The 22,892-nt window shown below is 43.6% G+C and overlaps 1 protein-coding gene across 1 annotated transcript in view; it reads left to right on the forward strand.

Moving 5' to 3' along the window:
- LOC137377761 (adapter SH3BGRL-like) overlaps positions 1-22,296 on the forward strand; it is a 102,059-nt gene extending 79,763 nt beyond the window's left edge. The window contains exons 3-4 of the mRNA XM_068047775.1: positions 2,307-2,387; positions 18,907-22,296. Coding sequence (XP_067903876.1) covers positions 2,307-2,387; positions 18,907-18,939 — 114 coding nt within the window. The 3' untranslated portion in view covers positions 18,940-22,296. The remainder of the gene's footprint in view (positions 1-2,306; positions 2,388-18,906) is intronic.
- Positions 22,297-22,892: the final 596 nt, after the last annotated feature.

Raw genomic sequence — 22,892 nt, forward strand, 5'->3', positions numbered from 1 at the left:
GGCTCAATTGATACACTCCCGGGGATTCCCTTGAAACTTTAGATACACTCCTGAGTTTTCCTCTCAAACTATTATTATAATCTTGGGGTTTCCCCTTGAACTGTTAATACACTCCTGGGGATTCCCCTGGATACGTTGATACACTCCCAGGGATTCTCCTGGAAACATCAATACATTCCCAGAGATTCCCCTGGAACTATTCATACACTCCCAGGAACCCTTTACCTATTGATACACTCCCAGGGATTCTCCTGGAAATATTGATACATTCCCAGGGGTTCCCCTAGAACTGTTGATACACTCCCAGGGATTTCCTAGAACTATTGGTGCTCTTCCTGGAATTATTAACCCATTCCTGGGGATCCCCTACAAATACTGATACAGTCTTGGGGTGTGGGCAATGCTTTTCACTGTGTCTGCACAGATGGGAATGGAGAATTTGGTTCAGTGCCCTCACACGATTGGAATGGGAAATGTGCTTCAATGTGTCCGCACTGACAATGAGTACAATAGTACTCCCTAAGGGTCGGTATTAGGACATTTGCTCTTTTTGATATGTATTAATGACTTGAATTTGGGGATACAGTGCCTAATTTCAAAGTTTTCAGGGGACACAAAACTCAGAAATATAGTAAACAGTGGGAAAGATGGTACTGGAAGGATATAGATAGGCTGGTGAAATGAGCGGGCATATGCCAGAGCAAATTTTACACAGAGAAGTTGGGAACGTTGTTAAAAAATCATACGGATCCTTGGCTCGATAAACCGAGACATAGTTGTACAAAAGAAAAGAAATTACGCTAAACCTTTATAAATCACTGGTAACCTCCATCTGGGGTATTGTGTCCAATTCTGGGCACCACATTTTAGGAAGGATGTCAAATCCTTGTACCAGGGATGAGGGTCTTCAGTTATGAGGAGAGACTGGAGAAGCCGGGATTGTTCTTCTTGGAATGGAGAAGGTTAGGGGGAGATTTACTAGAAATGTCCAAAATCATGAGCAGTTTTGATAGAGTATAAGAAGAAACTGGTTCCATTGGCACAAGGTGCCAGATTTTAAGAGATTCGAACTTGATACCAATTGGTCACAGTTACTGATACACATAAGATTAACATGTTACAGTGTCTAGGCAGTAATTTACAGTTCTAAACAGACCATATATCACCTGCGAGATTACTGGACAGTGTAGCATGCGTTGTCTTGTTCAGCGTCTTTAGTGAGAGGGTGTTAGGCAGCATTACCCTCTACCCTCACAAGCTAAGGTGTCTTGTCCTTGTCTTCTACTCCTGTGCTTGACTATCAATATCCCTCTTTTATGCTTCAAAGTGGTAACCATCTCACTCAATAAGACCAATCATTTTTGTCCAGACCAGCTCAAACGCTGGTTTTCCTGGTTACTCAGCAAGGGTAAACATCTTGATTTGATTTTTGTATAGCTATTTCCTAACATTTTGCAAAGACATCCTGTTTTCTCCTGCCCATCTCTGGACTGAACCAAGAACCACCATTGTTACATTTATTATCGATCTTTTACAAACAATAGCAATTGCTGATGTCTCGCACAAGCTTTAGTTATCAATCCTCGACATTGCCCTGAGACCCCATTCTATTTTGACAGCAAGGTCTGCTCAAATATGCAGCTTACATTTTAGAATTATTCAAACCACTGAATCAAAAATGATTTAGACACCTCTGATTACTGCATTATGAAAAACAAAATCCTATCTTTACTACATATCATCAGCAAATGAAATCAGTAAAACAATTATTAGTAAATGAATCCATGATAATCTCATTCAAATTTTAAGGAAAACACAATCCTGATCACATTACATGACATTGATTTCACACTGACCAATACCAGAAAACATCTATTCTCCAGCACGACTTTCTTAGCATGCAGTTTAGTTTACATTTGACACTTCCTTTTCCATTCATGTGACAATTCGCAAACCACTGTTCATATTTTTATTAAAAAATAATAGAGATAAGAAAGCTAATTCCATTCCCTCACAAACGGCTGGTAACCAAAGGACCCAAGTTTAAAGTAGTTGACTAAAATTTGTGCAGTGAGGTGTTACGATCTGGACTGCAAAGCCTGAAAGGGTGGAGGATGATTTAATAGTGACTTTCAAAAGGGAATTGGATAAATATTTGAAGTGGTAATATTTGAGCTCTCTGAGGAACGAGCAAGGGAATGGAACTAATTAGACAGCTCTTTCAGAAGTGCCAGCAGAGACATGATGAGCCAAATGGCCTTCATGTGTGTTGTATCTTTCTATGATTTTATCTTTTCTCTTTCTAGAACTTTGAAGCATTTTTCGATGCCAGAGAGAATAATGCCGTGTATGCATTTCTAGGACTGACAGCTCCACCTGGATCAAAGGTTAGATTCAAAATAAGCTGAGACTTTCTATTATTTCTATTTCCACAAATGCATAAACCAGATTTTTCTATGGATTTACATATGAACATACGAATTAGGAGCAGAAGTAGGCTATTCGGCCCTACTAACCTGCTCTGACATTCAATAAGATCATGGCTGATCTGTTTGTGATTTGAATTCCACACTCCCATTTACCCCCGATAACCCTTGCCTAACAAGAATCTATCTACCTCCGCCTTAAAAATATTCAATGATCCTGCCTCCACCACCCTCTGAGGCAGAGTGTTCCAAAGTCGCACAACCCGCTGAGAGAAAAAAATTCTCCTCGCCTATGTCCTAAAAGGGCGACCCCTAATTTTAAAACAGTGCCCCCTAGTTCTGGACTCACCCACAAGAGGAAACATCCTTTCCCCATCCACCTTGTCAAGACCGTTCAGGATCTTCTACACTTCAAGGACTTTGAAGGACTGTCTGTGGGTTCGAATTAAGCGACATAGAAACTAGAAACAGGTTAGAAACAGGAGAGGAGAGGGCACCCTGTTGGGAGTTTTCTATAGACCTCCGAATAGTTCCAGAGATGTAGAGGAAAGGATAGCGAAGATGATTCTCGACAGGAGCGAGAGTAACAGGGTAGTTGTTATGGGGGACTTTAACTTTCGAAATATTGACTGGAAATACTATAGTTCGAGTACTTTAGATGGGTCAGTTTTTGTCCAGTGTGTGCAGGAGGGTTTTCTGACACAGTATGTAGACAGGCCAACCAGGGGCGATACCACATTGGATTTGGTACTGGGTAATGAACCCGGCCAGGTGTTAGATTTAGATGTAGGTGAGCACTTTGGTGATAGTGATCACAATTCAGTTAGGTTTACCTTAGCGATGGGCAGGGACAGGTATATACCGCAGGGCAAGAATTATAGCTGGGGGAAAGGAAATTACGATGCGATTAGGCAAGATCTAGGATGCGTAGGATGGGGAAGGAAACTGCAGGGGATGGGCACAGTCGAAATGTGGAGCTTATTCAAGGAGCCGCTACTGCGTGTCCTTGATAAGTATGTACCTGTCAGGCAGGGAGGAAGTTGTCGCGCGAGGGAGCCGTGGTTTACTAAAGAAGTTGAAGCGCTTGTCAAGAGGAAGAAGAAGGCTTATGTTAGGATGAGACGTGAAGGCTCAGTTAGGGCGCTTGAGAGTTACAAGCTAGCCAGGAAGGATCTAAAGGGAGAGCTAAGGAGAGCAAGGAGAGGACACGAGAAGTCATTGGCGGATAGGATCAAGGAAAACCCTAAGGCTTTCTATAGGTATATCAGGAATAAAAGAATGACGAGAGTTAGATTAGGGCCAATCAAGGATAGTAGTGGGAAGTTGTGTGTGGAATCAGAGGAGATAGGGGAAGCGTTAAATGAATATTTTTCGTCAGTATTTACAGTAGAGAAAGAAAATGTTGTCGAGGAGAATACTGAGATTCAGACTACTAGGCTAGATGGGATTGAGGTTCACAAGGAGGAGGTGTTAGCAATTTTGGAAAGTGTGAAAATAGATAAGTCCCCTGGGCCAGATGGGATTTATCCTAGGATTCTCTGGGAAGCTAGGGAGGAGATTGCAGAGCCTTTGTCCTTGATCTTTATGTCGTCATTGTCGACAGGAATAGTGCCGGAAGACTGGAGGATAGCAAATGTTGTCCCCTTGTTCAAGAAGGGGAGTAGAGACAGCCCTGGTAATTATAGACCTGTGAGCCTTACTTCAGTTGTGGGTAAAATGTTGGAAAAGGTTATAAGAGATAGGATTTATAATCATCTTGAAAAGAATAAGTTCATTAGCGATAGTCAGCACGGTTTTGTGAAGGGTAGGTCGTGCCTCACAAACCTTATTGAGTTTTTCGAGAAGGTGACCAAACAGGTGGATGAGGGTAAAGCAGTGGATGTGGTGTATATGGATTTCAGTAAGGCGTTTGATAAGGTTCCCCACAGTAGGCTATTGCAGAAAATACGGAAGTATGGGGTTGAAGGTGATTTAGAGCTTTGGATCAGAAATTGGCTAGCTGAAAGAAGACAGAGGGTGGTGGTTGATGGCAAATGTTCATCCTGGAGTTTAGTTACTAGTGGTGTACCGCAAGGATCTGTTTTGGGGTCACTGCTGTTTGTCATTTTTATAAATGACCTGGATAAGGGTGTAGAAGGGTGGGTTAGTAAATTTGCGGATGACACGGAGGTCGGTGGAGTTGTGGATAGTGACGAAGGATGTTGTAGGGTACAGAGGGACATAGATAGGCTGCAGAGTTGGGCTGAGAGATGGCAAATGGAGTTTAATGCGGAAAAGTGTGAGGTGATTCACTTTGCAAGGAGTAACAGGAACGCAGAGTACTGGGCTAATGGGAAGATTCTTGGTAGTGTAGATGAGCAGAGAGATCTTGGTGTCCAGGTACATAAATCCCTGAAAGTTGCTACCCAGGTTAATAGGGCTGTTAAGAAGGCATATGGTGTGTTAGCTTTTATTAGTAGGGGGATCGAGTTTCGGAGCCACGAGGTCATGCTGCAGCTGTACAAAATTCTGGTGAGGCCGCACCTGGAGTATTGCGTGCAGTTCTGGTCACCGCATTATAGGAAGGATGTGGAAGCTTTGGAAAGGGTGCAGAGGAGATTTACTAGGATGTTGCCTGGTATGGAGGGAAGGTCTTACGAGGAAAGGCTGAGGGACTTGAGGTTGTTTTCATTGGAGAGAAGGAGGAGGAGAGGTGACTTAATAGAGACATATAAGATAATCAGAGGGTTAGATAGGGTGGATAGTGAGAGTCTTTTTCCACGGATGGTGATGGCAAACACGAGGGGACATAGCTTTAAGTTGAGGGGTGATAGATATAGGACAGATGTCAGAGGTAGTTTCTTTACACAGAGAGTAGTAGGGGCGTGGAACGCCCTGCCTGCAACAGTAGTGGACTCGCCAACTTTAAGGGCATTTAAGTGGTCATTGGATAGACATATGGATGAAAATGGAATAGTGTCGGTCAGATGGTTTCACAGGTCGGCGCAACATCGAGGGCCGAAGGGCCTGTACTGCGCTGTAATGTTCCAAGTTCTAAGTTCTAAGTACCGTCAGCAATGTTTTCATACAAACACTTTAATATTCCCTTATCAAATTTTTTAGCAGAAACATTAACCGAAAATAGCAGAGAGAGGAATTTGATATGAATGTATCTACTCACATACGTCAACATCACGAACAATACTTCTAGCCTCGAATTTTGAAATGCACCTCTTTATTATATATTTACTGTCACTTGCAATTATGTCTCTTCCAGCCATCAGACTTTCCTGGCCTGTACAGCTCACTGGCCATGATGCATGTGTATGCACTTAAGCTTGGGAGACCTCTGTTCCTCTAGAGTGTTGATCGATCTTTATTTAAAGATGGGCTTCACAAATCAAATGACTGTGACTGGGCTAAATTCTGGACATTGACATCACATCATGGGAAATCAGCACGTGATGTGCTTCTCCAAAATACCATTTTCTGTTATTTTACTTGTGGCGTTAACCTTTTTAAATGACAGAAACTTTCCAATGTAACACTGTGTAACACACCCATGTGCATACTCTTGTGCAACTACAAATCTTCACTCTTCCTCTTCCTAGCACTTCTATATAGTGTAGCCCTGTGGATTCAGCAGAAGTAGATACAGGCTGCTCAGATTCCTGCTCTGATGGCTGAGATACTCTTGGCTGATGTCCTCTGGGTTTTGGAGCCTGTGGGGGCTGTGGCAAAGACTGTTCCACCTGCATCTGTGCAGGGATAGACTTGGCCATTGGGAGAGCAGGCAGCATGTGGGGTATTGACTGAATGGGAGACAACAAGTGAGAAGTGCAAGTTCTTTGAGCTGAGTCCCTACTTCTATGTCCCCTTTCACCATTATCCCTCTCATGGCCCACCTGCACAACCCTGCTAGCAAAGAGTAGGAGAGCACTTTGCTGTAGATCAGAAGGGCAATGAAAGGCCAAGGCAAGGGTATCGTGAATCCTATTTAAGGTGGCATTCATAGGGCTGAATTTTGTACAGCTTGAGGGAGCAATAGTTAAAGGGAGAGGGCGGAGCGGATGCCATTGTCGGCCTGCAGTGCTGGGCACTCTGCACAGGTGAGCAATCTCTCGGGTGTGAGGTTCCAGTGGACAATCAGTGGGGGGTGCTGGACTATCTGCAGAGGTGGTCACTAAGTGGCATTAGTGCATAATCCAAAGGGATTAGCAAAGGGAAAGGTGCCAAGGTAAGTTCATCTCTGTAGGGACTCTGCAGGGCTATTGATCAGCTGGCAGGTGTCTCATATACCCTGTCTTTGTGGACCCCTGTGCTGAGCAGCAGTGGCTCAGAGAGAGGGATGGCCAGGATGTAGCAACGGCCACCCATCAAGCTCTAATAGGAGAGCGGCAGCAGCCAGCCACACCAACAAGGGCCTATCCACGCCAGAGAGTGTACCGGACTCATCTCAGCTACCTCCAAATGTCCGAATGGCAGTGTCAGCGAAGACTGCAACTCTCCAGGGAGGCCATCACTGACTTTTGCGTCATGCTGCAAGACAAGTTGTGACTCATAAGCTTTGGTGGACACCCTATGCCCATGGCCTTGAAGATCACTATAGCACTCAACTTCTATGCTTCTGGCTCTTTCCAGGGGTCCACTGGGGATGTGTGTGGAGTCTCCCAGGCAGCAGCTCATTGCTGCATCAAGGAGGTGACCTATGCTTTGTTCAAGATGGCCAACGACTATGTGCAGTACCGGACTGACCCTGGCAGTCAGGCGGAGAGGGCCATTGGCTTTGGAGCCATCACTGGCTTTCACCAGGTGCAAGGTGTGGTAGATTACACACATGTGGCCATTGAAACTTTCACAGAGCAGCCAGCCACCTTCATCAACAGGAAGGGCTTCCATTCAATCAATATTCAACTGGTCTGTGACCATCGAAAGCGTTTCCTGCAGGTGTCTGCCCGCTTTCCGGGAAGCAGCTGTGATGCCCACATTCTTCGACAGTCCCAGGTGCCACAGTTTTTCAGGCCTCCTGCTCGCCTTCAGGGATGGATTCTTGGGGACAAGGGCTACCCGTTGAAGGCATAGCTATTAACACCTGTGAGGAACCCTCGCACAACACCAGAGGAGAGGTACAACACTTGCCACGGCTCCACCCGAGCGACCATCGAGCCTTTCAATACGCCCAGCAAGGGTCTCGCGTATCATGGTGGTCTGCTGTGTTCTGCACAATTTTGCATTGCAGAGTGTGGGGGGAGGCCTTGCATCAAGAGGACATGATTGATTGCCAGTTCTTATCCATTGAGGAGGATGTGGAGGAGGCTAATGAGCAGGCGCCACTGGGTATTAATTCCCTTGCACCCGGAAAGGCTACTGACACGCACTGTTCTTACTTCTGGGTTTTCCGCTCGCTACTGCACCACGCCCCCCCATCCCCGCAACATCGCTACTGGCAGTTCAGCAATTTAAAATCCAGCCTCTGAAGTATGATTGCAGATACTAGTAAAACATCCAGAGCACTGTGAAATAACGAGACAATTTGACTTGATTCAGTTACTGTGACCTTGACAATACATTGCATGTTACATTGGATATTGTACCACATCGTGACATATTATATTTGTAATATTGCGTACCCATTTGTATTCGGTCCACCTGAACTTATGACGCAAGTTCATTTGTCCCCTGACGGTCCTCAGTTCTGAACATAGCTCTTCCAGTGAGAATTTCAGTCCTGTTACCAGGTCTCCTTGTACCCTGCAGTTCCCTGCTTGCAGAGGAATTGCAAGTCCGTAACAGAGAACCTTTATTAAAAACTAAGGGCCCGGATGCTAGACTCCGATACTTGCATGGAAGGACTGATACATTAAGTGTTAAATCTTTTCATTTTTTTCTGACAAACCATAGAACCATAAAAACATTAAGCTTTTGTAGTCCTCACATAACTTCAGAGCCAAGGTACATCCATTTTTACTTTTTTTTCTATATCACCTTCCTCTTTCTAAATTAGTCACCTAACTTATGGCTTTTCCATCTTACATTCATGTTGTGGACCTTGTAAGTAATAACTCCTTAGCAACTGATACTGTACTGTCTGCCTGTTATATAACTGTTCTAAAGCCTTTATAAGAATAGCATTGCAATAGCATGGACTCGAATCCACTCCCAACAAATCCGCAGTATGGGACTTGCCTCAAGGGAAACAGAGACACCACAGCTTCTGAATTGCTGTGCTGAATGTGTGTGGTGATTCACATGGTCGAGCACAACAGCAATGCCTACCATACGATTTGAATGGCTCGGGAAGTTATTGCCGTGCCTGTTTTGTTCCTTGTTACTCACCCTGAATGCCGTTCCAATTTATAACCTCAAGGAATTGATATAGATTTTGCACTGCATATTTCTGAACTGTATCCTTCCCTGTCCTCTTCAAAATTTCCTGAAAATCCACTTAAATTCCTATCTATTTACCAGCGTGAATCAAATCAGCTGGAGGTATAGAATGTCATCACTGCACAAAGGCAGTCATTAAGCAAAATCTGGCCTTATTTCTTCTGCTTTGAGTTAGCAAAACTTTTCAGAGGACTTTTAGCTGTACAGTATCATCTTAACTGATGCTAACTCCTGTTCAGTGATTCTGGATAGGATATCAACCATGTATTTGCTTATTTAAGCCAAATTTGCATTGATAGTAACAGCTACATAGCAGGATTGCTGTTATACTGAGTAATGGGAACAGGTTCCCCAGTGGTCAGACAATTTTTCTTTTATTCGTTCATGGGATGTGGGCATCACTGGCTAGGCCAGTATTTATTGCTCATCCCTCATTGCCCTTGAGAAGGTGGTGGTGAGCTGCCTTTGACCTGCTGCAGTCCTTGGGGTGTAGGTGCACCAACAGTGCTGTTAGGAAGGGAGCTCCAGGATTTTGACCCAGGGACTCTGAAAGAAAGGCAATATGGTTCCAACTCAGGATGGTGTGTGGCTTGCAGGGGAACTTGCAGGTGGTGGTGTTCCCATGCATCTGTTGCCCTTGTCCATCTAGGTGGTAGAGGTCGGGGGTTTGGAAGGTGCTATCTAAGGAGTATTGGTGCGTTGCTGCAGTGCAGCTTGCAGATGGTACACACTGCTGTCACTGTGCGTCGGAGGTGGAGGGAGTGAACGTTTGTGGATGGGGTGCCAATCAAGCGAGCTGCTTTGTCCTGGATGTTATCATGCTTCTTGAGTGTTGGAGCCTGGACCCATCCAGGCAAGTGGAGAGTATTCCTGACTTGTCGATGGTGGACAGGCTTTGGGGAGACAGGAGGTGAGTTACTTGCCACAGGATTGCTAGCCTCTGACCTGCTGTTGTAGCCATGGTATTTTTATGGCTACTCTAGTTGAGTTTCTGGTCAATGGTAGCCCCTAGGATGTTGATTGTGGGGGATTCAGTGATCGTAATGCCATTGAATATCAAGGGGAGATGGTTAGATTCTCTCTTGTTGGAGATAGTCATTGCCTGGCACTTGTGTTACTTGTCACTTATCAGCCCCAGCCTGGATTGTCCAGGTCTTGTTGCATTTCTACACAGATTGCTTCAAATCTGAGGAGTCGCGAATGGTGCTGAACATTGTGCAATCATTAGCGAACATCCCCACTTCTGACCTTTTGATTGAAGGAAGGTCATTGATGAAGCAGCTGAAGATGGTTGGGCCTAGGACACTACCCTGAGGAACTCCTGCAGTGATGTCCTGGACTCAGATGATTACCTCCAACAACCACAGCCATCTTCCTTTGCGCTAGGTACAACTCCAACCAGTGGAGAGTTTTCCCCCTGATTGCCATTAACTTCAGTTTTGCTAGGGCTCCTTGATGCCATACTCGGTCAAATGCTGCCTTGACATCAAGGGCAGTCACTCTCACCTCACATCTTGAGTTCAGCTCTTTTGTCCATGGTTGAACCAAGGCTGTAATGAGGTCAGGGCTGAGTGGTCCTGGCGGAACCCAGACTGAGCGCCAGTGAGAAGGTTATTGCTGAGCAATTGCTGCCTGATAGCACTGTCGACGACACCTTCCATCACTTTACTGATGATCAAGAGTAGACTGATGGGGCAGTAATTGACCGGATTGGACTTGTCCTGCTTTTTGTGTACAGGATATACTTGGGCAATTTTCCACATTGCTGGGTAGTTACCACTGTTGTACAAATGGTCACATGGAACTGATTCCTATTTGTTATTTGGGAGTATTGGTGAGGCAAAAACTGCAGTCAAAAATTATCAAAATTTTGACCGCTGTATGAAATGCCTGGAGAAATTGTACTAAATTTATAGTGGAAAGGATCCTTTAGGCTATCCAGCTTGTGCTAAAAATGTCTGCTATATTACAGCAAAGTCATCTGGCATGTTTCAAGAAATCTGCTTGCCTTCAGTAAGGGGAGAGACAAGTTCATTTTTATGTAATGGTAAATGTCAGTGCGTTACTGATAATTATTACAACACTGCCCTTGTTCAGTCACCAAAGCCATTTCCAGTTGCATCTCGAAAGTTCTCTTTTCATTTGTTCATGGGATGTGGGCATGGAAAGGCCGGTATTTATTGCCATGGAAAAGGTGGTTGTGAGCCATCTTCTTAAATTGCTTCAGTATGTCAGTACTCCTACTGTTAGAGAAGAAGTTCCAGGATTTTAACCAGCGACAGTGCAGGAAGAGTGATATATTTCCAATAATAATATTTCCAAGATGTTCAACATTTAGCCAATGTTAGCAGGATATGCAAAATATGCCACACCATTTCTGATAGAATTACAGAATGAGTCAGGGCTCAGTAGTAGCACTGTCACCTCTGCCCTAGCTTGGACTGCCGTATTCACTCTAGCATTGGCTTGCATCAGTTACTGGATCCTAGTAGGAAGAATCGTAACCCCTAGTGACAGGTCCAAGAACCACTGGTGAAGCAGGCTGGGTAATTGCTCATCAACTGATTTAGCAATAAACCCCATTTCCAAATCGTTAACAAATGGCTCCATCTTATTGGGATCTCCAGTCCAAAGTGTAAGTGGGAATCACTTCTGTACACACTGAAAAAAAAAGTAAAACTTGGATTTATGTACCGCCTTTACAGCCAATTTTACTTTTGAAGTGTCTTCACTGTTGGAATGTATGAAATGTGGCAGTCAATTTGCACACAGCAAACTCCCACAAACAGCAATGTGATAATGACCAGAAAATCTGTTTTAGCGAAGTTGGTTGAAGGTAAATATTAGCCAGGACACCAGGAAGAACTTCCCTACGCTTCTTCAAATAGTGTCACGGAATCTTTTATGTTCACTTGAGAATACAGATGGGGTATTGGTTTAATGTCTCATCTGAAAGATGACACCTCTGACAGTGGAGCACTCACTCAGTATTGCACTGATGTATCAGCTTCGGTTATGTGCTCAAATCTCAGGAGTGATGCTTCAACATACCACTGAAGCAAAGGCTAATACTACAATTTTTCCGTTAAGAACATAAGCAATAGGAGCAGAAGTAGGCCAGTCGGCCCTTCAAGCATGTTCTGCCATTTGATAAGATCACAGCTGATCTTCTACATCAGCTACACCTTCCTGCATTATCACTACTTCCTTTAGTATCTAAAAAAACTACTGATCTCTGACTTGAATATACTCAATGATCGAGCATCCACAGGCCTTTGGGGTAGAGAGTTCCAAAGGTTCACAACCCTTTGAGCAAAGACATTTTTCTCATCTCAGTCCTAAATGACCAGCCCCTTATTCTATGACAATATGGACTATGAGTCCTAGTTTCTTACTCCCCAGTCACGGAAAACATCCTCCCAGCATCTACCCTATCAAGCCCTTTAAGAATTTTATATGTTTCGATGAGATCATCTCTCATTCTTCTAAACTTTTGGGAATATAGGCCTAGTGTACTCAATCTCTCCTCATAGGAGCATCCCCTCATCCCAGTTATCATCTAGTGAACCTTTATTGCATTCGCTCTAGGGCAGGTAAGACTTCCTTACTCTTGCACTCCAATCCTTTTGTAATAAAGGTGAGCATACCATTTGCTTTCCTAAATGCTTGCTGTACCTTCATGTTAACTTTCTGTGATTCAAGTACAAGAACACCCAGGTCAACATTTCCTAGTCATTTACCTTTTAAAAATATTCTGCTTTCCCATTTTTATTGCTAAAGTGGATAACTTCACATGTCTCCATATTATATTCCATATGCCACAATTTTGCTCACTCACTTAACATGTCTGAATCTTTTTGCTGCTCTTTGCATTCTCCCCACGGCTTACTTTCCCATCGAACTTTATATTGTCAGCAAATTTGGATATATTACACTCAGTCCCCTCATCGAAGTCATTGATGTAGATTTTTAATAGCTGAGGCCCAAACACTGTTCCTTGCAGTAACCTACTGCTTACAGGCTGACAACCTGAAAATGATCCATTTTTTCCTACTCTCTTGTTCTCTAATAGAACATCAGTTCTGGTACGAAGGCAGTTTATGGCAAATAGCTATAAATATTAAATGTTTCATTGGCTCACCTGCTCAAAGAAAGAAGAGATGATTTTCATATTTATTCATGAGTTTATTCTTTGCATCTTTGAAAAGTTTCAGCAGTCAGTTTGGTTTAAGTTCTCTATCGATTTTGAAACCACCTGAAATTATCTCCGAATTTGTTCCAAAAACAAAGCTCAGTCAAGTTTAATATAGCAAAGTCTTCTTTGGCCTCCTTGTCTCGAGAGACAATGGGTAAGCACCTGGAGGTGGTCAGTGGTTTGTGAAGCAGCGCTATAAAGCATTGGCTACAAAGGCCAATTCTAGAGTGACAGACTCTTCCACAGGTGCTGCAGATAAAATTGGTTGTCGGGGCTGTTACACAGTTGGCTCTCTCCTTGCGCTTCTGTCTTTTTTTCTGCCAACTGCTAAATCTCTTCGACTCACCACGCTTTAGCCCCGCCTTTATGGTTGCCCGCCAGCTCTGGCGATCACTGGCAACTGACTCCCACGACTTGTGATCAATGTCACAGGACTTCATGTCGCGTTTGCAGACGTCTTTAAAGCGGAGACAAGGACAGCCGGTGGGTCTGATACCAGTGGCTAGCTCGCTGTACAATGTGCCCTTGGGGATCCTGCCATCTTCCATGCGGCTCACATGGCCAAGCCATCTCAGGTGCCGCTGGCTTAGTAGGGTGTATATGCTGGGGATATTGGCTGCCTCGAGGACTTCTGTGTTGGAGATACGGTCCTGCCACCTGATGCCAAGGATTCTCCAGAGGCAGCGAAGATGGAATGAATTGAGACGTGACCCTTGGCTGACGTACATTGTCCAGGCCTCGCTGCCGTAGAGCAAGGTACTGAGGACACAGGCTTGATACACTGGGACTTTTGTGTTCTGTGTCAGTGCGCCATTTTCCCACACTCTCTTGGCCAGTCTGGACATAGCAGAGGAAGCCTTCCCCATGCGCTTGTTTAATTCTGCGTCGAGAGACAGGTTACTGGTGATAGTTGAGCCTAGGTAGGTGAACTCTTGAACCACTTCCAGAGTGTGGTCACCGATATTTATCGATGGGGCATTTCTGACATCCTGTCCCATGATGTTCGTTTTCTTGAGGCTGATGGTTAGGCCAAATTCGGTGCAGGCAGCTGCAATCCTGTCGATGAGACTCTGCAGACACTCTTCAGTGTGAGATGTTAATGCAGCATCGTCAGCAAAGAGGAGTTTCCTGATGAGGACTTTCCGAACTTTGGTCTTCGCTCTTAGACGGGCAAGGTTGAACAACCTGCCACCTGATCTTGTGTGGAGGAAAATTCCTTCTTCTGAAGACTTGAACGCATGTGAGAGAAGCAGGGAGAAGAAAATCCCAAACAGTGTAGGTGCAAGAACACAGCCCTGTTTCACGCCACTCAGGATAGGAAAGGGGTCTGATGAGGCGCCGCTATGCTGAATTGTGCCTTTCATATTGTCATGGAATGAGGTGATGATACTCAGTAGCTTTGGTGGCATCCAATCTTTTCTAGTAGTCTGAAGAGACTACATCTGCTGACGAGGTCAAAGGCTTTGGTGAGATCAATGAAAGCAGCGTAGAGGGGCATCTGTTGTTCATGATATTTCTCCTGTAGCTGGCGAAGGGAGAACAGCACGTCAATGGTGGATCTCTCTGCTTGAAAGCCACACTGTGCCTCAGGGTAGACATGCTCAGCCAGCTTCTGGAGCCTGCTTAAAGTGACTCGAGCGAAGACTTTCCCCACTATGCTGAGCAGTGAGATTCCACGGTAGTTGCAGTCACCACGGTCACCCTTGTTCTTATAGAGGGTGATGATATTGGCATCGCGCATGTCCTGTGGTACTGCTCCCTCATCCCAGCACAGGCAAAGCAGTTCATTCGGTGCTGAACGTATAGCAGGCTTGGCATTCTTGATGATTTCAGGGGTAATGCCGTCCTTCCCAGGGGCTTTTCCGCTGGCAAGAGAATCAATGGCATCACTGAGTTCCAATTTTGTTGGCTGTACGTCCAGCTCATCCATGACTGGCAGAGACTGGCCTGCATTGAGGGTGGTCTCAGTGACAACATTCTCCCTGGAGTACAGTTCTAGGTAGTGCTCCACCCAGCAGTCCATTTGCTTACGTTGGTCAGTAATTGTGTCCCCTGATTTAGATTTGAGGGGGGCGATCTTCTTGATGGTTGGCCCAAAAGCTCTCTTAATGCCATCATACATTCCTCTGATATTTCTGGTGTCAGAGGCCAGCTGAATATGACTGCATAGGTGTTGCCAGTAGTCATTTGCGCAGCGCCTGGCTGTTCTTTGTGCAGCGCTTCTGGCTGCTTTAAGAGCTACGGATGTTAACACGCTGGGGGCTTTCTTGTAGTTCAGTAGTTATCACAGAATACTGTATTTCACTGGGGAATGGTTTCTAGTGTTTAACATGCTAACCAGTATAATTTATTACAAATACAATATAAATCTCTGAAATGTTTTCATCTCTATTATTGTAAATTGTGACAGCAATGAACACAAAGTATGTTTGCAAATACTGCAGAAAGAGAAAGAATGTTATTTTATGCTTTTTTTCTGTTGTTCTCAGAAGGATTAATGTATGTTGCAGACGGAATCTGATTAAATCTAAAATGTGAAAGACTATAAATGTTGCATGTGGTGCAGAAATGCAGCTACAGTACCAAAAGGATTAAACATTTAAAATCAATAGTGCAAACCATAAGGCACTGAAGCATTGTGCTGCAGAATGACCGGACAGGTCTTCTCTCCCATGGTTCCCAATGACTGCATCCAACCTTCATGTCATCTAATAATAGCACCACATAGAGGTCAGCTGGAAATCTCTATGGGCAGTGTGTTTGCCGAAGTCTCACTAAAACAACGAGAAAGAGTTCTTGCATTTATATAGCACCTGTCATGACTTCAGGACATCCCAAAGTGCTTCACAGCCAAATAAGTAATTTGGAAGTGTAGTCACTGTTGTAATGAAGGGCAAGTGCTCTCTCATACTAGTGTGAATGAAAGTTCATAGATACTCTTACACCCACAATATGAGGCAACTGGTGCTCAATGTCAAGAGAATAAAGGCAGAATAATGAATACCTTTATTAGAGTGAAACAATTCACATGCAGCTATTTGTGTTTCTGTGGTGGGTACTGCTGACAGTGCAGTGTTAAGAAACAAATCTCTTTTCCAACTGTCACTTGAAAATGCTTGCAACTAAAAGATTTAATATATAAGTTCTAACATGGTTCTTGAAAATCAATGAAAAATTATGTGGCAAAAGACACTTCCCACTTTGTGAAACAATAGAGTTGATTTTAACCACTGATGGAGAATGACACAATATTTCTTTTACGGGATGGGTACACTCTAACTATTATGAAAGGGCAAAAGAATTAACTTCAACTTTTTCAAGACAGACTAAGAGCACTGCATGATTCACAGGTAGTATGATAAAACTATATTTTGCAATGGTTATCAAGGCAGTTAGTATCTCCTATATTGAGTACATATATATGTGTGCGTGTGTGTGTGTGCACATGCATCATTGCTTTACATCAAATTTCAATAGAAATCATCTGAATATTGAAGTAAGAGGAAGGAGGCCAACCATTTCTTGCAGGGTTTTTCCTTTCCGACTTTGATAACTTGGGTTCCCAGTTGTAGGAGCTGAGAAGTCCCCAAAGAATTGCCATAGAGTCATAACGGCACTGAAGGAGGCCATGCAGCCCATCAAGTCCATACCAGCTCTCTGTAGAGCAATTGAATCAGTCCCATTCCCTGGTTCTATCCCCATAGCCCTGTAAATTTATTTCCCTCAAGTGCCCATCCAATTTCCTTTTGAAATCATTCATCGTCTCTGCTTCCAACACTCTTGAAGATAGCAAGTTCCAGGTCATTACCACTCTGTGTAAGAAAGTTCTTCCTTACATCCCCTCTGTATCTGCTGCCCAAAACCATGAATCTGTGTCCCCCAGTCCTTGTACCATCAGCTAATATGAACAGCTTTTCTTTGTCTACCCTATCCAAACCTGTCATAATCTTATACACCTCTATCAAATTGCCCCTCAATCTCATTTGCTCCAAGGAAAACAACCCCAGCTTTTCCAATCTAACCTTGTAGCTAAAATTCCTCATCCTTGGATCCATTCTGGTTAATCTCCACTTCACCCTCTCAATGACCCTCACATCCTTTCTAAGGTGTGGTGACCAGAACTGGATGCAATACTCTACTTGTGGCCTGACCAGAGCATTATAAAGATCCCTAGGATGAACTTAATAAAACCATCTCTCCACCGAGTAGCCATAAAGGGATGGAACAGGTTAAATGCAGCTGCATCTTGGTAGTTAAACACCACAAATATAGCTCAGCCCCCAGTGACCTGTGACCAACTCTGAAGGTTGAAATGCTATCAAAATGATTTCTATAACATTACAGAATACTGGAAGTCTAAGTGGTTTCTGAACCTCTCTAAACCCCAGACTAACCCAGCTTGTTACTTTCCCAACTGTGCTCTAATTTTCTACTCTATGACTCTTGGGTATGGAGTGGTTTACTAGGAGCTGTGGGGGCCCACTGCTGTTTTTAAATAGCCGCCATGGCTATCTGCAGAAAGAAGTGGTGATTCCTGGCTAGTTGGCTCGGTGAGGGAGTGCTGCAGGAGTGAATGCACCATGGGACAGGAAGGCCCAGTGATACATGTATACTTTCACATCCATTCTGATGGGGGAAAATGACACAACCACTATGTAGCTCAATAAGGTTAGTAATCAGTAATATGTAGTATGTGGGACAGGAAGGATTAGACTCTAGTTACGATGAAAGGTCACTGACCTGAAATGTTAACTCTGCTTCTCTCTCCACAGATGATGCCAGACCTGCTGAGCATTCCTAGCACTTTTTGTTTTTATTTTAGTCTGTAGTCCATTGGCCATATGTGGCTCAGGACCCTGTCAATCCACCTTACAAAGCCTAGGCACCATATTTCTATTTGTGCTTAAATTTCATACACACTGGTTTGTCCTGAAATTTCACAGGTTTGGAAAGGACTGTTGAATTATTGGTCGATGAATCCCAAAACTGAACACCAGGATCTGTTGCTATTAATTTATTAATATGGGACTAATGTAGGATTAGTATAAATGGGTGATTGATGGTCGGCACAGACTCGGTGGACCAAAGGGCCTGTTTCCATGCTGTATCTCTATATGACTCTATGACTCTAATTTATAATAGAGGCATAGAATACAAAAGAAAATAAGTTATAATAAATGTTCATAAATCATTGGTTAGGCCTAAGCTGGAGTATTGTACCCAGTTTTGGGCACTACACTACAGGAATGATGTCACAGCCTTGGAGATGGTGCAGAGGAGATTTACTAGAATGGTACCAGAGATGAGGGACTTGAGTTGAGTCGAAAAGAGAAATTGGGATTGTTCTCCTTGGAGCAAAGAAGGTTAAGAGAAGATTTAACAGAGCTATTCAAAATTATGAAAGGTTTTAATAGATAGGGAGAAGTTGTTTCATGACATTAGGGTCGATAACTAGAGAACACAAATTTAAGATAATTGACAGAAGCACCGGGGAGATGAGGAGAATTTGTTTATGAAGCTTGTTGTTATGATTTGGAATGTACTGCCTGAAAAGGGTGGTGGATGCAGATACAATGGAATCTTTCAAAAGAGAATTGGATATATACCTAAAAAGGAAAACTTTGCAGGCCTATGGGGAAAGAGCAGGGGAGTGGGATTAATTGGATAGCTCTTTCAAAGAGCAGGACAGACACGAAAGGCCAAGTGGTCTCCTCCTAGACTGTAAGGTTCTGTGATGTGATTCGATGATATCAGCAACTTGGAAAATATGCAAATCAATGGAAGCATTAATTAAACTTTCTATGCAATCTGGCTGGTTCCAGGGAATGTGCTTAAGAAGACCAAAGGATTGAACATTCTTGTTGTGGAATGTTCTTATTTTGAGTTGAATGACATTAATGAATTTTCTTGCCTTTTCAGGAAGCCGAAGCCCTTGCAAAGCAAGAATCCTAAACTCCAATTTCATCGCACACCAATATCATCAGCAAAAGGGACTATTCCAGTGTGAGCAAAGCATGTTTTGGGACTGAGTAGGATTTAACAGGGAGGACCAGATGGGATTTATGAAAGCCTCTCTCAATTAGTTAAAACACCCAGTAGATTTTATTAATAACTAGAAACTGGGTTACAATGGACCACCAGGTTTGTATTAAACACGTTATCGAATATAATTACATTTTTAATAGTTTATTTTAGCTTATTTTTCTACTTGGTCATCTGATCTGATTTATGCATATACCCAAAATGTTACCAAAAAGCAAGTTATTGCAAAAAATTTCTTAACCTAATTTTGTTTTTGCTATTTCCAAGTTTTATACTTTTGATTCCGACAATCCCATAAAACAAATTCTTAATGCTGAAGTTTTAATATTGAGGTAATTTCAGTGCTAATCCCACTGCTCTGCTCTCCCTCCATAGTTCTGATTCATCTGCTTCAAATATTTACCTAGTATATAGGAAGCTAGTTTTATTCCATTATCTTGTGCTGGTCTCCTTGGAGACCAATTGCTAAACCAAAGGACAAAAAAAGGAAATTGTTCCATTTTACCTTGTGCATTAAGTGGAGATTATAATCACATTTCAGATTTTTAACAACGATCTAACAGGATTGGCTGGAGGAAGACTTTGGGAACCTCACTCACATTAAAGATAGATTAAGCACAGTTGAGTTGAATCCCGTTGTTCTGACTATCCAGTACTGCATTGCATGCTGTAGTGGCTTATTCTACTCCAGTGTGAATGTCTGTTTTATTTTTGCAGGGCAACATTGTGTCTGGTTCTGATTTTATGTGCAACTTGCAGTTGAAAGCTGACAGGAAGCAGGATGCATCTAATTTTCTACTATGTCCCCAGGCTGAATTTTACTAGCTCGCCGCCGAGATAGCGGCCCACACGCACGGCTTGTACTCCGCAGAGCTGCCGCGATATACGTGGCGGTTCATTTATATGACCGGGGCGGACCACCCCCCACCCACCCGATGACATGGGAGGGAGCGGGCGCTCTGTCCCCAGCAACGGCATCCAGCGCCACTGCACAGGCGCCATTTTTAAAGGGCTTCAAGCCCTTCCATTGAATTTGAATTTTTAAAGTGAGAGGCATTATAAATTTAACGTAAAAACTTTTATTAAAGTTTCAAGCCCCCTCCCACCCCAATGACTAAACAATTTATTATTTGTCCTCTTCCCCCCCCGCCCCCCGCAAACAAAACTAACCTTGCGATCCCGACTTTCCCCCCACCAAAGTTTATGAACTTTACCCATTCCCACCACCTCCTAGACCAATCAAAAAGGCTTTATCCCACTCTACCCCCACCCCCCCCCCCCCCCCCACAACCATCCTGAAAATTTACCTCCTCTCCCCTCCCCACCAGCGTCCCAGCTCGGATCTCCAGACGGAAACCTGAAAGCGCGGGAGTCCTGGTAACCGACTGGAATATTGCAGCGGGACGGCCAACGGGAGTAGGTTGGCCACTAATTTATTAATTTACATTCATTTAAAATTTAAATTCTGCTCCCATCACCGAGTGGCGAGTGGGGGGCCGCCACAAGGCTTCGCCACTGCCGGTAATATGAAGCGGGGCCTTCCCGGCGTTAAGGCCCATGGCAGGCCTCTCCAGGAGGCATTTTCCAGGTCCCGCCCCACCACGACCCCCGCGTCGGGGGGCCAGTAAAATTCAGCCTCCCATTCTTTTGCATTCAAAATGCATCAGGTAAATCTGAGTTGCATTTCGACACAACCGCAAATGAATCTGGCCTTTTGTCCTCTTTTAGGAAATAATGTGGCAGTTGCTTCAATCTATTTAATGGGAAGTTTAAGAAGAAAAATCCCTCCCCAAAGTATCTAATGTACAAGGCAAGGTTGCTCCTGCGGCTCCTGCCATTTTCCCAGCAGTTGATAGCGAACAACATTCACACTTGCACCTTGATGATATTGGAAATTAATTTAGAATGCTTTTTTGTTGCTTTCAATAAAGTCTTAAAAGATTCGCTGAAAAGGGTGCAACAGCATTTCACCATTACTCACACTCCCAGCGTATTTGCAGGTTATTTTTTGCAGTATCCTGCTTTTCTCGAATTCTTAATTGTCTTCAGCCACATCTTAAGGTCAGACAGCTTTGTGCATTAAACCGGCTTTACAGATAACATGGAAGAAATTCCATATCCTTCGTACTAATACAGTTCCCACTGCTTATAGAAGGCACCTTCATGCCAACATCATTTGCTGTGTAAAATGTACGTGACATATAGCGACCCAGAATGCCAGAAAAACTTCAGATTTGCTGTACTCTGCCAACTGAGTGGGAGGTGATCTTAATCAGGGGATCTTAGTTTTCACAACCATGCTTAGCAACAGATACATGTTCTACCAGTTTTTCTTCAAAGATTTCAGTAAATTCTCTACCTGACCCTGGAAATAATTCCCTTTAAAGGATAATGGTAATAGTTGTTGCTCCTGTAAGAATGATGCTAAATATAACCATCCTGTCTGCAGAGCAATAGAACAAAATTCCTGGAATTCACTGGTTGTTGCTATCCAAAATAAACATAGTATTACATGGAATACATAGTGTTTACAACACAGGAACCAGGCCATTCAGCCCAACAGGTCTATTCCAGTGTTTGTGCTCCACACGAGCCTCCTCTCACCTTACTTCAAATCATCCTGTCAGCATATCCTTCTTTTCCTTTCTCCTCCATGTAGTTAGCTTCCCCTTAAATTCAAATATGCTATTCACTTCAACTGCTCCTTGTAGCAGTAAGTTGCACATTCTAACCACTCATTGAGTAAAGAGTTGACAGAGCACTCAAGACACTGTAACCGCCATCTTTGAAATTAATATTAATGCAAATAGCTAAAGGCTGTCGCTCTTTTGGCTGATATAAGTGACTGCTAGTTTTAAACATGAACATTTTAAATGGTGGGGACTGTATTAGTGGGAAGAGAATGACCTGAGATTACAAGATCATGGTGTGTGAATTGCGCACAGTTTCTGCACTTGTGAAGCTTGACCTGGTGGAGGACATTCATGGAGTCCTCTGCCAGCATGGTGAAGTGGCTGCGGATTTCTGATGTATGCTGGTCACAGGGTGTCATCTTACTACAATATGCCAGCTCCTGCCAAATCTTTGGAAAGTGCCATGTGTTGTCACAGTATTTTCCATTGATCTGTGGGACACATAGTAGCTTATGTGTTTAAAGAAACCTTAGAAAATAGAAAACCATGCCTCAGATTTTTGCAATTGCTGTTAAGATCATGTATACTTAATAAAATAAAATAAAAATGAAAATAAATATTACATTTGACAGAATGGTGATTCTATGAGTGTTCATGAATGTTTTTGTTGCAGTCCTTTAACCATAGCTTTGTTTGAGTTTTGCCTCTTCCCTCCCTCCCAACCCAAAGGTGCTGGTTCATGCTGGGGCTCAGAGCTGCAGAAGTCCTCCAACTTGCTGTGACCCCAGACACTGCACATCATCCTGTCCTCATACATTGTCCATGCACACACAATCTCCTGGCATAGCAATCACAAGTGAGGACACTTGAACTTTTACACTACTCGTTACATGTCTCACAGCAGTTTATGCAGTAGGTGGATAGTGAGTGGATTCTGTGCAGAACAGAGAGAGATGAAAAGGAGGCTTTTGAAGGGAAGGAGGTGACAAAGCAGTGGTACTAAGGTTGAGAGTTCCAGAGGGCAATGGATGCAGGATAGAAGGGTGTAGAGGAAGAGAAATAGACCATTGTTGATAGTGTTTGTGCTGGGAAATGGGGCAGAATTAGATCATGGAGGAAGGGAGGGATGAGGTCATAGAGCAGGGGTGTCCAACCTTTTCGTGTGGCAAGGGGGCCACATTGCAATTTTTTGTCTTACATAGGGGCCGGTGAGAAAATTTCAGAAAGATG

This window comes from Heterodontus francisci, chromosome 15 (genome assembly GCF_036365525.1).
Source record: "Heterodontus francisci isolate sHetFra1 chromosome 15, sHetFra1.hap1, whole genome shotgun sequence".
Lineage (NCBI taxonomy): Eukaryota > Metazoa > Chordata > Chondrichthyes > Heterodontiformes > Heterodontidae > Heterodontus > Heterodontus francisci.